The following is a 15065-nucleotide window of genomic DNA, read 5'->3' as shown; positions in this document are numbered from 1 at the left end:
AGCACTTAAATGTGTTTTAATGAAATGTGACAAATTGCCTTACATACGACGAACTCTGCTGCCCTCTTGTGTAAGATTTTTATGGCCACCAAATTGAAACATATTTACATATATACTGAACAAAATGCTAAACCTTTGGAGACGGCTTATGGTAGAGAAATGAACATTCAACAGCTCTGGTGGACATTCCTGCAGTCAGCATGCCAATCGCACGCTCCCTCGACGTCTGTGGCGTTGTGCTGTGTGATGAAACGGCACATTTTAGAGTGGCCTTTTATTGTGGACAGCCTAAGGCACACCTGTGCAATAATCACACTGTCTCATCAGCATCTTGATATGCCACACCTGTGAGGTGGATGGATTATCTCGGCAAGGGAGAAGTGCTCACTAAAACAGATTTAGACAGGTTTGTGAACAATATTTGAGAGAAATAGTCCTTTTGTGTACGTAGAAAAAGTCTTATATCTTTGAGTCCAGCTCATGAAAAATGAGGGCAAAAACAAAAGTGTTGCGTTTATAATTTTGTTCAGTGTTTATTACTCGTAAAAAGCTAGATATTGCGAATACATTTTGCTTCTAAAATAAAATAACTGCTTTAATTTGTCATTGCACTAACGTTAAAAAGTCTGTCAAATATTTGTTGTTAGATGATGAATAAACTTATACAATTCACTTAAGAATTTGTGTACAATGTTTGGCTTAAATCAATCAAACGATCAAATGATTAGTTGATCCCTCCTAATGGCATGCCTTTAGCAGTAAATCTGTTTTATGACAGTTGATAAAGATATTTTAAATCATTGAAAACATTTAGAAATACAAACACAAAAATTGGATACGCTTCACGATTATGCGTGTCATCCTTGCGCAGGGAAATGCTAATCTTCTCTGTATCGTTCCAATTTTAGTACATGTGCTGCCTAGACAACACGATTACACCGTGAGGAACACCTATATTTAGTGTTCCGATACTGGCTAATAATGTGCATGACGGTAGCCAAAATGTGTAGACAAAATTAAGGATAAGAGCTGTAAGTTACACAACACGTTAGGGTATATCGCAGAGCTGTTTATGAGAAATCTTGAGCACATTAAAAATGAATAAAAACGTACATTTTAAGAGGGTTTACTACTGTTGTAACAAGCATTCTGAGACATATGCAAAGTACTCGCGTTCTTGCGAAATGATTGGCCTTTTCATTTGTCGTTGCCCCGCCCCCTCAGTGTGTCTGCAAATCAGAAGCGGGGAATGTCAGAGAATCAGATTAATAAATCAGGCGTTTATCATTGTTTAGTGCATACAGTATTTAGAAAATAACATTATTTCATATTAATTATAATTATAGTACATTTCGTAATGACAGTTCAAAAAGGATGATGGTAGACTTTGTAATCATGCTATTTTCTTATTCCATATCAGTGATAAATTGTTTAACTCTTTCTGGAGCGGATGTAGTCTAGGAGGTATTCTGTTAACATCAAAGCATCTAAAAAATGTATACCATTTAAAAAATAAAGTTGTAAATTAATTGCAGGGGCGGGGCTTAAGCGCACCACGTGATTGGAGATTACGAAGGTTATTATATTTTGATGAAACATTACGAGGTCAATAATAATTATTATTATTATTAACTGAAACATATGTACAGATTATTTGTTCATAGTAAGATATATACAACATGCATTTAGATTTTGAAGGTTCATTTCATGCTTTTTTATTTTTTATTGAAACAACAATGAATACAGAGTCATACAAAACACTTGAATCTATTACAAAATTAAGATCACAATTCAGCATCTTGTATCAAAAATCAATCGTACATCTAATACATCAAGTATCCTTCTCAGCAGCTGAGATGTCTTAACAGCGACTGTTCTGTACTGAAGTATTGAAGAGAGCTGTAAAAAACCAGTAAGCCAGTGGAAAATAGACTACCATTTGGTTCAGTTAACACACATTTTTCTTTATGTATATGATTTTTCCATATAAAATTAGAATTTTAGTTATATTATCCGTTTCCTATAAACCGGTATGTTTATTTCATGCTGTCAAAATCTCTAAAAATCTTCTAACAAGAGGAATCATTTTAAATAATATTAGCAGAATTTAAAGCTTTTAATTAAATACTCCATGAAAAAAAATCAACATTTTTATGATTATAAATTAATTTAATTAATTAATTAATTAATTTAACTTAAATTAATTTAAGTTGTACGTACTGTTTCTACAAATTAAACAATACATATGATTATGAATGACTGACATTGTTATGTTGAAGAATACATATATTTCTGTATGTATGTTTCTATAAATGCATAAGTGTTGTAAATATGTGCGTGTCCATTACACAGACAACAACTAAACATTCGTATATACACATTTTATATAAAACACATTCAGACATGCACTAGAACCGGATCCACTAAAGTACGGCAAAAGCGGGACTTTTTTATTATTATTTTATTTTATTGAGAATATTATATAAACAAAGAAGTAAACAGCCACAATGTAGAACAAACAAACGAAAAGAAAGAAGGAAAAAAGTACAAGACAGGGGTATATCAAGTCAAGTCAAGTGTATTTGTATAGCGCTTTTCACAATACAGATTGTATCAAAGCAGCTTCACAGTATTAAATTAAAATAATACAACAAGGTTTGTTTCTAGTGAAATTTATTGATTGATAATATTAAATTAAATATTCCCAAAATATCCCCAACTGAGCAAGCCAAAGGCAACAGTGGCAAGTAACCGAAAAACTCCATCAGGTGACCTAATGGAGGAAAAAAAAAAAAAAAAAAAAACCTTGGGAATCAGAATAGATCACGGGACTTTTATTTTGGTACGGCCTCTGAAGTCACGTGACGCAGTTCCGGCTGCAGCGTCGCTCTCGGCACCATGACAACAGCGGGTCTCTCTCGAGTGAGGATCTGAGATGAGTTGAGCTGTTGTGCTTTACCTCACATTACTGAAGGAAACTCACTGCATTCTCTACAGGTACAACACGCCTTTATTCACCCTCGCGAGGGAGAGCCGCGGCACTCAGGTTAGACCGCGAGACTGGGGCAGTTTGAGCAGAAACGAGCGAACAGATTCAGCAGATCTCGAACTCAGATAGAAGAAGCGACTCAGATTATACTGTAACGTTATATCATCTAGATATGATTATGACTGTTTAATTAAACTTTTGCTGCTTTTGCAGACCCTCCTGTTTCAGTCATATTTATAGACTGACTAATCCTGCACATATGGGCTCCGTCAGAGATAATAGCCAGCGTGTATTATTGTATAGGCTAGTTACTGCACAGAAGTCTCCTGTGTTGGTCTGGATTAGCTGTGCTAGTTAAGCAGTCAGCAGTTAGTTAGCAAAGCTGCTTGGATGGCAGCCAATCAGACGCGCCGCTGGGGTCACGTGACCCTTCAGTCAGCATCAGCTTCATCATGTCTTGCCCTGTCCAGTGTAAGTCAGTCAGACTGTGTGTCAGACATAAATGTGTTCCCATCTACAGCTTTATATGATCAGACACCCCGTAAGTTAGTATTCTCCTCATATTCTCCATTGTTGCGGCTCCTCTCTTCCCAGTCTGTCAGTAACGCTCTGTTTACTTCCTGTCTCTATGAAGCCCCTCCTTCTGAAAAGCACACTGTGCTCTGATTGGTCAGCTGGAACGGTGTGTTGTGATTGGTTGAGCGCTTTGAGTGTGTTTGGGAAATGTCCCGCCCCTTACCATAACCGCCAGTTTAACACACTACTAACTAACTCAACCAGGCCCCGCCCTTTTATTTTGCGCATGAATTATTATAATGAGGAATATTGTGACGTGTTCCCGGAAGAAACTCAAGACTACAGTGGAGGCGTTTCAGGAGTTCAGGAGCACTGACTCTGATATAGAGAAGAGCTGGAGCTTCTTCATGATCACACAGCAACATCACACACTGAACACAGATGGAGATGGGAAACAAGGATCAGACACACCTCTGTCTTTTTCTTTTCTTTTACTTCCTGACCGCGCTCGAGTGCGGCTCCAGCTCCTCTGAAATCTTACATGTGTTAAAATCCGCATAATGTCTCCCTTAGACTCCGATTCAGAGCATTTCCTGATCTCTGCCAGCCGGACGGTGAGAGACCTGTTCCTCTCCTCCCGCTCTCGAACCCCTGCAGCTGGAACACACACACACACACACACACACACACACTGGGTGAACATATATGGCCTCAGCGGAGGTGAGTGTGTAACACACATGTGGGATCCGGGGCAGAACCCGGCGCTCCAGCGTCCAGAGGATCCTCTCGAACTCCGTCAGTCAACATCAGAAGAGCTGGTTTCCGGAGTTATGTTCTCTGGAGATGAAGGAGCACACACTGTATTTCATCAGGGGACGCTGTACTGTATGATGAAGAGTGTGATGAAGAGTGAGCTGGACCCACAGAGCGACAGGGAAGCGCTTGACTGTCAGTGTGTGTGTGTGTGTGTGTGCGCCTGAGGTTTCTGCATGGAGATGTGATGCCGTGATTGGTCCTCTGTGTTGCAGGATGTCTCTGTTCAAGGCTCGTGATTGGTGGGCGTCAGTGCTGGGCGAGGGGGAGGAGTTCGACCAGGGCTGTCTGTGTGTCGGGGACGTGGATAACAGCGGCAGTGGATACGGTGAGTTACACACTCTCTCCAGCGTCTGACCAGCCACACACACACACACACACACCAGATCTCCAGGGCCTCCTCTATAACCGCTGGTCGCACAGGACAGGCCCTGAGACAGGCCACGCCACCTCAGACAAAGAAGCTGTGATTTATAAAAACAAACTTGCCGGGGAAATGTGCGCTCCTGCACGCAGACTCTGACCCGTGCGCACGAGCGCTTTGGAGACGGAGCCGTTTGGTTCAACAACAACAGTTTAAATAAATAAAAGAATGATTTAAACTGTTTTACTTCTGATATAAACATTTAGATTAAATACTCTCATTCTCATTAATGGAATTAAACACTTAAACTACATGAAATCATTACTGAGAAGTTACAACATTTTTTATATACAATAAGTATAAATATTTGTAGTGGATGCGGTGTTTTTGAACACTTTTCCTCTGGCGTGCCGTACGTGTTTTACTGCTTTAGCCACAGAGAGGATTGCTTATCTTGCTCATGATAATGCAGATTGTCTGAGAAAATAGTTTCGTGCAAATATGCACAACAAGGCCTTTCTGTTTCCATTAAACTCATAAAGCAATTATAATTTGGCCAGTGGAAAAGATTGAGAAAAAACATTTCTGAAATGTATTTTACACTATTTGATTTCTTTATTCTAAAACAAGGCGAGGATCGGCTACTAAATGAGTTTTAGCATTGTAATGTGACTCACATCCGTATCTCACATTTTCCTAATGTCTTGTACTGTTAAATATCACGTGTATGAATATGAATATGCTAATGATATGCAGATGAGGATATAGTAAACGAGGCGTTGTAAGCTCATATATGGTTATTTCAGGAGGAGACGCGTGTTCACAATCTTCCTCTGACTGGGATTATAAAGGGAATTCTGTGCAGGTTTTTATAAGTCTGAATATTTTTTGGCGTTCACCATTTTTGTCTTTCGGGCGCACACACACTTTTAGTGCGGATCCCACACACAGCTTTATAAAGGAGACCCCTGAACAGTTTGATTCCTTGGCAGTTTCTGATACTGAATATAGATTGAGACCCGACACAGTTCTGTGCGTTTTAGAACTGCAGAAACACTTGTGTCTTTAAATTGGGTGCTAAACCCGGCGTGTGTCGCCCTAACCCGTCCTCTGGCCACCGCTCCTCTCTCACCAGCCCTCTGATTCAGCAGCTCCAGAGCCATAGTGCACACACATTCACAAAGCTGTGTGTTTGTAACCACAGCTCGGCCTGTGATGAGAAGCCTGTGAACATGATGCCGTGTGGATCTTAAACAGATCGTGCTCTTGTTCACAGTAATAATCATCATTCACCGCATCAGAGCTGTTCGTTTCAAACCGAGATCATGATTCTCCCACAGTCCTGAAGAGACAACTAATCAAAATTACATCATTCACTAGAGCTTCTGACAAAATGTTAATTGCTTGAGTCTAATTAAAATGTTTAATTAATCTGAATTAATTATATATATGTATAAAAAAAGGTTTGAGTGAATGATTCAATGACTCCCTCATAAACTTCACTTGTTTCATTACTGGATGAATCAGTGTTTCTGCACGAGTCTCTGGAGTAACCGCCGCTTGTCTACTGGTGTAATAGTGTAATTCACAGTCTTTATTGAAGCGTCACATTACTTTCAAAAGCTGATTTACTGCATTCTGAGTTATTGTAAGACAGAAATAATGACACTGTGTGTTAGAGAAGCTGTTTCACATCTATTCATGACAGCGGCTCTCTCTGGACCAGAACGCTCGCTGTGATCGTCAAAGGTTTAATAGACAGAGCCGAGTCACTGTCATTCAGGAGTAAGATCATGTGAGTGTTTGAATCGAGATCTTGTAATGATTAATCGTGCTGCTCTAATATCAATATATCTATATTTTAGCAGTGAGCCGATCATCACTGTGAGTAAACCCCAGAGTATGAAGATGAATCAAACATCAGATAAAGCCTAACGACAGGGATCAACAGTGATGCATAGCATGTTCAGGACAGCTCATCTCATCTGTGATGGCTTTAGATGCCATGTTGAATTGTATGTGGATGAAAACGAGGCTGTGAGGAATAGACGTACAGTCACTGTGTAAAGGCTTCTAAACTCACCACTTCCAGAGCTGTTCTGTGCAGTTTCCCTGCCGTCCTCGTCCCTGACAGAAGTGGACTGGGGGATCAGTGAGTGTGTGCTGAGCTGAGCCTGTTCTCTCCTGGTCTCCAGATAAGATCGTGGTGGGCAGCTTCATGGGGATGTTGCGCATCTTCTCCCCACACCCATCCAAAGCGCAGGAGCTGAGCGAGGCCGATGTGCAGCTGCTGGAGGTGCGCTTCCCCGAGCCCGTCGTGCAGGTGGAGCTGGGCAAGTTCGTCTCGTGAGTCTCACACACTCTCACACCATCACACCATCACATCGGCTGGGTGACGGTCTGACACAGCCTGGCTGAGGCGACCGATGTCATGACAGACACGACCTGCGAAACTCAACTCAATTTAGATGAGCGGGGCTATTTTGTAAAGTGTTTGATGACATTTCTCTGATAAGAGCACATGCTCATAAACTATGGAGCTATTCTTGTGCCAATAAAAATGAACGTAGCTTTTCAAGAAACTAATGAAAATATAAATTGAAACTAAATAAATTATCTCTAAAACTGAAAAAGAATAAATTGCAGGCAAATTTTTTGACTTCGTTTTAAATACACTGCATGTTTTGCTAACTATTTCTCATATTTCAATCGCTGATCTGAACTTACAAATGCGCTTCCAGAGTTTTCATTTACGCTTCTGAAGTTTTCGTTTACACTCCCAGAGTTTTCGTTCGCAGTTCTGACACATTTCTCTCGTGGGGGCGGGGCTAGTAGCAGTGTGTTCTCATTGGTTACTGAGCTTTTGATTGATAGCTTCGTGACCTGGAAGTGAAGACGTCAGTGGTGTGTTTATGTGTGGATGTGAGCGTCTGTAATCGCAGCTTTCTATTTCATTTTAGTGATAAGTTATGTTTGTTTTTTAATTTTATCTGTATTTACCTGCTGCTACTACTTAGTTACTACTACTTACTACTACTCACAAGAGATCTATTCAGTCTATTCAGGTGTAATTGCACATTAAAGTACTGTCTGTATATAATACTTAAAATATTGTAGTGTCCAATGTTTTCGGAGAATATTTGTTTATTCCTGATGATTATTTTGCATGTTAGGCTCTGATTAGGTTCAGCTGTTACAATTTAAAGAGAATATTAGCAAACGTGTGTGATATATTCAGCCGTCAAGAAAGTCAAACTTCAACCAGGTAATCAAGGTTGGCATTTAGCAACCATGGCCATCACACTACTCATTGTTAGCATGACATACATTTACACCATCAAAATTAATGATCACTTAAATAAGAGGAATTTAAACAAAATGAAAATTACAGTCGTGGCCTGCTGTCAGATACAGACCTCAAAGGGCATTTCATTACATATGTCACACAAAGAATGTTCTTATTGCCATTTTTTTAATTGATAATTATATTTAGTTATTTCATTTAATTAACATTTTCATTTAATTTAAATATATTTTAAAAATCATCAACCGTTTCAATCGTTAATTATACAACCAGTTAAATTAATGTAATTGAAAATATGAATTCCAATAAATGTACATTCTTTATTGTCACTAAAGCATATACACAAGTATCAGAGTGAAGGTCTTGGATGCAATTATGCTGTGACTGGAAAGACCAGAATCCACAAAACATTAACTGCATAATATACATGCAATGCACAGTATTCTCATGATATACATTACTATACAAAATGCACAATTACAAATACAGAATACATTTTAAATGTTGCAATGATTCTTTAAACAGTTCCTGTTGCAGTTCAAGTAACAAAGCAGTGACTGGACACAAGCAGAACAAGGATTGTCCACCCAAAACATGAGCATTCTCTCATCATTTAGGCTACTCTCCTTCATGCCATCCCGGATGTATATGACTTTTTTTCTTCATATAAACATAGACAAAGATATTTAAGGAAATAATCCATCTCTGTGAGTCCATGATACAAGTGGATTGTAACCCATGTACGTAAGATTTTTAATAGTTAAAACAGTTTACATTATTATTATTTTATCTAGCCTATTGTTTGACTTCAGAAGGCATTGATCATCCACTGAGGTCACATGGATTACCGTCACGCTCACTGTGTGTGATTTTTAAAGCGTCTTTAGGACTCGCAGAGATGGATTACTTTCCTTACAATCTTAATTCGTGTTTATCTGTAGAAAGAAAGTAAAATGTATCTGGGACAGCATGAGGGTGAGTAAAATAAGAGAGAATTGTATTTTTGGGTGAACTATCCCCTCAACATTCATATGCTATTGGTATGCTAATCCAAGATTAGCATAGTTTAATAAGAATAAAGTGAAACCTCTTGTGTACTTGCGAACTATGTTTGTTTTAATCTAGAGGAAATTGAAATATTTGCTATATTAAAATAAATCAGGTGTCTGAAGATCAAGATCCCAGTTATTCAAAGGTGATGTGTCTGAACAGAGTAAGATTATTGTCTGATAGGGACAGTGGATCTCTGGTACTATCACTCCATCAGCATCACTCTGTCAGCATCACAATTTTGTTTATGGAAAAGTTGCTCCACTCCCTGGAAAATGAGAGAAGAAATGTATTATAATCTAACTAGGGCTGACTTCTAATAGTCGAGGATTCGACGATTCGATCCGGAGAGGTCTGATTCGACTATGAACCTCATAGTGGAATACATGGGCGTCAGTTTGGTTTGAAATGTGCTGGGGACAGAGACGCATTCGCATTTTCAGAAGGGCTGGGTACCATTTTATTTATTTTTTCACTTTCGCGCAGGTCATGTTTTGAAAGACGATGTCCTGTAGCTTACTAATGTAAATAAATAAAAATGTATTCAAAAATCTGCTTCACATTTTCAGCAGGGCTGCGGAGCGGCTGTGAGTTGACTCCACACGGTTCTCATGTGCGTTAAAAAGCTTTACGTTGTTTAATGTACCTAAACAACGATTACCAAATTTCCCTCTCATATTGCTCCTCATAACCACTTAAAATGGTAAAAAAATTGAACCCAGAGTCCAATTATTATGGACGTTATCTGTTATTAAGCGTTTCTGCTTCACATTTTCAGCAGGGCAGCGGAGCGGCTGTGAGCTGACTCCACGCGGTTCTCATGGGCCTGAAAAAGCTTTACGTGGTTTAATGTACCTAAACAACCATCACCAAATTTCTCTCTCATATTGCTCCTCATGTTTATGAAATGTTATGATATATGTGTGATATATATGTGTTTTTTAGCTCTTTTGTTTGAAATGGAAAAAATCTAGCTGCTATCTAAAAAAAAAAAAAAAAAGGTTCGACTATCAGTCGACTACGGCAAAATCTAACGAATCAGATTCGACTATGAAAATCCTTAGTCGAAAACAGCCCTAAATCTAACAATACAAACTGCTTTGAACTCCCCATACAGTAACAATTTGCAGACTTAAAATATTTATTATATATACAGTATATTTAAGGGATTTTACAGTACTACCTTGGAGTCAAGCAGCATTTATCATCTGTAATACTGTTGTGTAACCAGTAGATGGCTGTATTGCCCTATATATAAACATATGGATGTGTATTCCCTAGTAGCTGGATGTTTTCAGTCATAATTACTTGCATGTATTAAGTTTTTAATGTGGACATATATTTATTATTAAAGACTATTAAAGATTTAACATTTGTCAAAGAAATGTTCATTTGAAGTGCACTTTTTTCATTATTTTTAGTCAAATATGGACATAGAAAAAGCAATTTGTTACTCATACTAGATACATATAATAGCTTTATCAGTCATCTTTATCACACAAAAGTAATCAGAATAAATACTGCAACCAGGGCGATACTTCAAAATAATTGAGTGTTTACATATTACGAACAGAGACGTGTTCTGTGGTCAAGTCGTGTCTCTCCTCTTTCAAAAACTCTGCATCGCAAATTAATCAGCAATTGAGGAATTCAGGTTTAAATAGCTTTATTGGCATGGTAAAAAAGGCTATACATTGCCAAAGTTGTCATGTAATGATTGGGCTAACAGTTAAATCAAGACAACACAGCTCAGCTGTATAATGTTATGGGCTCTCACTGAGCTCTAATGCCTCTCCACCTGAAAAAAGCCAGTACTGTATTATAAATAGTATTAGCATAGTATTAAAAAAAATCAGACTTACCACGAGTAGGCTTATCCAGTAACGTTATCCTCCTGATATAGCGACGATGACTAATGATAAATATCATTCGTCTGTACTATTCCTTCTATAAGAGATGATCTCAACAATATAGTGTAGCAGCAAATAAATACAGATATAAACTTAATATCACTAAAATGAAATAGAAAGCTGCGATTACAGACGCTCACATCCACACATAAACACACCACTGACGTCTTCACTTCCAGGTCACGAAGCTATCAATCAAAAGCTCAGTAACCAATGAGAACACACTGCTACTAGCCCCGCCCCCACGAGAGAAATGTGTCAGAACTGCGAACGAAAACTCTGGGAGTGTAAACGAAAACTTCAGAAGCGTAAATGAAAACTCTGGAAGCGCATTTGTAAGTTCAGATCAGCGATTGAAATATGAGAAATAGTTAGCAAAACATGCAGTGTATTTAAAACGAAGTAAAAAAATTTGCCTGCAATTTATTCTTTTTCAGTTTTAGAGATAATTTATTTAGTTTCAATTTATATTTTCATTAGTTTCTTGAAAAGCTACGTTCATTTTTATTGGCACAAGAATAGCTCCATAATAAACTATGATGAAACACATTTACTGAATAAATCTCTCGATGAGCAACAAAACCCTCAGCGGAGGCTGTGATTGGATAACTGGAGTAACCAGTGGACCAATGGCGTCGCAGCGTCTCTAATGTTGGTTTGGTGTTCCTGAAGTGTGTGATCAGAATGATGTGGTGTAACTCCCTCCAGAAGCGTCTCACACACACGAGTGTGTTCCCGAACGCCAGAGAACACGACAGCGTTTACTGTGTTTCGCCTGACGCTCGAGACACACTCGCTTATGATGAGGGACAGAGACCGATTGCAGAAACACACAGTTTATGACTGATATTCAGTGTCGGTGTTCCAGGAAGTGCTCAAACTCTTGATTAGATGAGTTCCTCTGTTTGCATGTTCTCATGACTCCTCTCTCCTCAGGTGTTCAGAGCTGCTTCATCTGGCAGTGCTCCACCCCAGGAGGCTGTCCGTCTACGCTGTGTCAGGTCGGTTCTCCTCAGACCCGTGTGCTCAGCTTACTCTATGACTCTTTACACTTGATATCTTACAGTCTGTGCCCTGCTACCATGCATATCTCTTGAACAGAATTAAAGGCTTGAATGTTACCGAGCTGGTCTGAGCTCATGAAGTCTGTTATATTGTTGACTAGGGGTGTAACAATATATCGTGTCATAATATATCACAATACAAAAATACAACAATATGTATCGTGGATAATTCACCCAAAATAAAAATGAATGTGTAAGGAAAAAAAATCTAGTTTTCAGAGTGTCAGTACTGCATTAAAGGGATAGTTCACTTTGAAATTAAATGTTGGTATGTTTTAGCTCACCTCAAGGACACCCAAGATGTAGGAGTCTTTGTTTCCGCAGTAGTTTCAATTTTGATATTTTTAGGTCAAACCGTTCTTGTCTGTCAGTCATATCATGCAGGTCTGTGGTCACTGTCTCAAAGAGCATGCACAGAGTCCAAATTAAACAATTCCCCATCGTCCAAATTAAACAATTCCCCATCGTCCAAATTAAACAATTCCCCATCGTCCAAATTAAACAATTCCCCATCGTAAGTACACATTGATGGCCTGAGACACGAAACGAGCGGTTTGTGTGAGAAAACGAACAGTATTTATATCGTTTTTACCTCTTGTAACACAGCCACGTCCAAGTGATCTGAGGCAGTTCTGGCTACGGCAGTTCATTGGAACGAATGTCTTTAATGCGACATCTAGTGTTTATATCTATGCACCAGTCTGCGCACACGTCACACACCAGGATGCGCTCGCACCCTCAGATCACTTGGATGTGGCTGTGTATAAGAGGTAAAAACGATATAAATACTGTTCGTTTTCTCACACAAACCGCTCGTTTCGTGTCTTAGGCCATCAATGTGTACTTACGATGGGGAATTGTTTAATTTGGACTTCTCTGTGCATGCTCTTTGAGACAGTGACCATAGACCTGCATGATATGACTGACAGACAAGAACGGTTTGACCTAAAAATATCAAAATTGAAACTACTGCGGAAACAAAGACTCCTACATCTTGGATGCCCTTGAGGTAAGCTAAAACATATCAAAAATTTATTTCAAAGTGAACTATCCCTTTAAACTAGTATCTATAATGTTGAATATTATGTATAATAATGCAGTGGGGGGATATTTGTGGGTCCTGATAATACCAAATGTCTGATGTTACCAGTAAAAAGTGGCCAACATTATTATAAATATATCTAGTCAGTGACAGATTAAAGCATATTCATCTAAAATAATTCTGTATTTTCAGCGTCAGAATCATGAATATTGTTATTCTGGTAAATCAACAGTCATTTTTTGTTAACCTTTCATCATATGTCTTGGAGTATCACAATAATATGGTATGGTGAGTTCAGTATGGTGACATGAGGGTATGGTTACAGGCCTCTTGTGATCTGATCTTCACGTGTGTGTGTGTGTGTGTGTGTGTTTGCTGCTGTTGGTTTCCTCAGGCACTGCTGGGAATGTTGAACACGGTGACCAGTATCAGCTGCGATTGGTTTATGAACACAACCTGCAGAGGACAGCTTGCAACATGACGTATGGCCCGTTTGGGGGTGTGACAGGTCAGTGATGTCATCTTTAGGGCTGCTCGATATATCGGCCGCCATATCCGTATCGCCCGATATATGATCATTTTTAATGCTACCGTTATCGGTCTGATATGAAAATTATGTATTGGGTTGCCGATAAATATAAATTTTTAATGTTATCGGTCTGATAAGAAGATTTGGCCGATATATTAAAGCTGATAAATAATGGATTATTTCCTTCAGCTGAGACTCTTCAGATGTTCAACATGATTGAAGTATGACAATCACTTCAAAAAGGAAAATACAGTTCAGGTCAACATGTGCAGCTCAAGTCTGTCATATCGGCTACAGAACATTATCATGAGAACATCATAATTGTGTGTTTGAAACATGGCTTTTAATGGTGAGACTTTTGTTTTTGCTATCAGGCTCTCAAAAATTATAGATTTATCTGGCAATATATCGGTTATCGGTATTTATCGGTATCGGCCAAGAATGATCGGTATCGGCCAAGTTTTTATCAGGGATGTGATTTTTCCGGATTAATCCGGAATTCCGGATTTTCCGACCTGAAAATGTGACCTACGTGAATCATGCAGATCTGTAAAAAAAAAAAAAAAAAAAAAAAGGAGAGGATGGGGTGGGGGGGGTGGGGGGGTTGTAATTTCACAGCCGTCACCATGGTAACCCGGGACGGAACCACAATCGCCGCGAATCGCGGCCACACCGGGCGGCACGTTAACATGGTTACAGATGGCAGAGAGATGCAATATTTCACCGCCCAGCCAGTGTTTGTAGTGCGTCAGAAACAGAGAGCGCGCGCGATCAGTTGTTGGTAATTTGTTGTGTAGCGTGCGCGACGCCGCATCCAATGTAGACAGCATTGCTTTTTTTTTTTGAGGGCGCTTAACACACAGCTCGTAGAAACGGGCCTGGCAGCTCGCGCCAGTTCTAGACGCTGTGAAAGTTTCCTGATTGTGACGGATGGCCGAATTTACATGACACATTATAAATGAGCATTATAGTCTGCGATAGATACAGTGCCAAAAAGAAGAGAAGAGGATAAAAGGGGATAAAGACAGAGGTAAAGTGATGTAGTGAATGAACAGTTTATCTAATTGCATAGGAGTAAGATACTATCATTTCATGGCGGTTATTTTTACCTTAAACTTAATGTTAGCAGTTGTTCTGAGTTCTCCAGACTGTGTGATTTTGTTACAATCATGTCAGTTTTAAGACACATTTTTTATTATCACTTTTTTATTAATGTTTTACACTACAGTTGTGCAGTTTTGGGGGGAATAGAGTACAGGCCAAAAGTTTGGAAACATTACTATTTTTAATGTTTTTGAAAGAAGTTTCTTCTGCTCATCAAGCCTGCATCTATTTGATCAAAAATACAGAATTTTTTTTAATATTGTGATATATTATTACAATTTAAAATAATTGGTTTTCAATTTATTATACTTTAAATTATAATTTATTTCTGTGAAGCAAAGCTGAATTTTCAGGATCATTACTCCAGTCTTCAGCATGTG

The 15065-nt window shown here is 38.8% G+C and overlaps 1 protein-coding gene across 2 annotated transcripts in view; it reads left to right on the top strand.

Moving 5' to 3' along the window:
- The first annotated feature begins 2860 nt into the window (after window positions 1-2860).
- bbs9 (Bardet-Biedl syndrome 9) overlaps window positions 2861-15065 on the top strand; it is a 211704-nt gene continuing 199499 nt past the window's right edge. The window contains exons 1-5 of one of the 2 annotated variants that reach the window (XM_081388453.1): window positions 2861-2997; window positions 4534-4646; window positions 6878-7028; window positions 11883-11947; window positions 13447-13560. In XM_081388453.1, the coding sequence (XP_081244579.1) occupies window positions 4535-4646; window positions 6878-7028; window positions 11883-11947; window positions 13447-13560 (442 nt within the window). In that variant the 5' untranslated portion in view covers window positions 2861-2997; window position 4534. Of the gene's footprint in view, window positions 3047-4533; window positions 4647-6877; window positions 7029-11882; window positions 11948-13446; window positions 13561-15065 lie in introns of both variants that reach the window. The other variant, XM_081388454.1, reaches the window with a different exon arrangement.

This window comes from Scardinius erythrophthalmus (genome assembly GCF_964197995.2).
Source record: "Scardinius erythrophthalmus genome assembly, chromosome: 16".
NCBI classification, from domain to species: Eukaryota; Metazoa; Chordata; class Actinopteri; order Cypriniformes; family Leuciscidae; genus Scardinius; species Scardinius erythrophthalmus.
The sequence above is the reverse complement of the archived record's forward strand: the minus strand, read 5'-3'. Positions and strand labels throughout refer to the sequence as shown.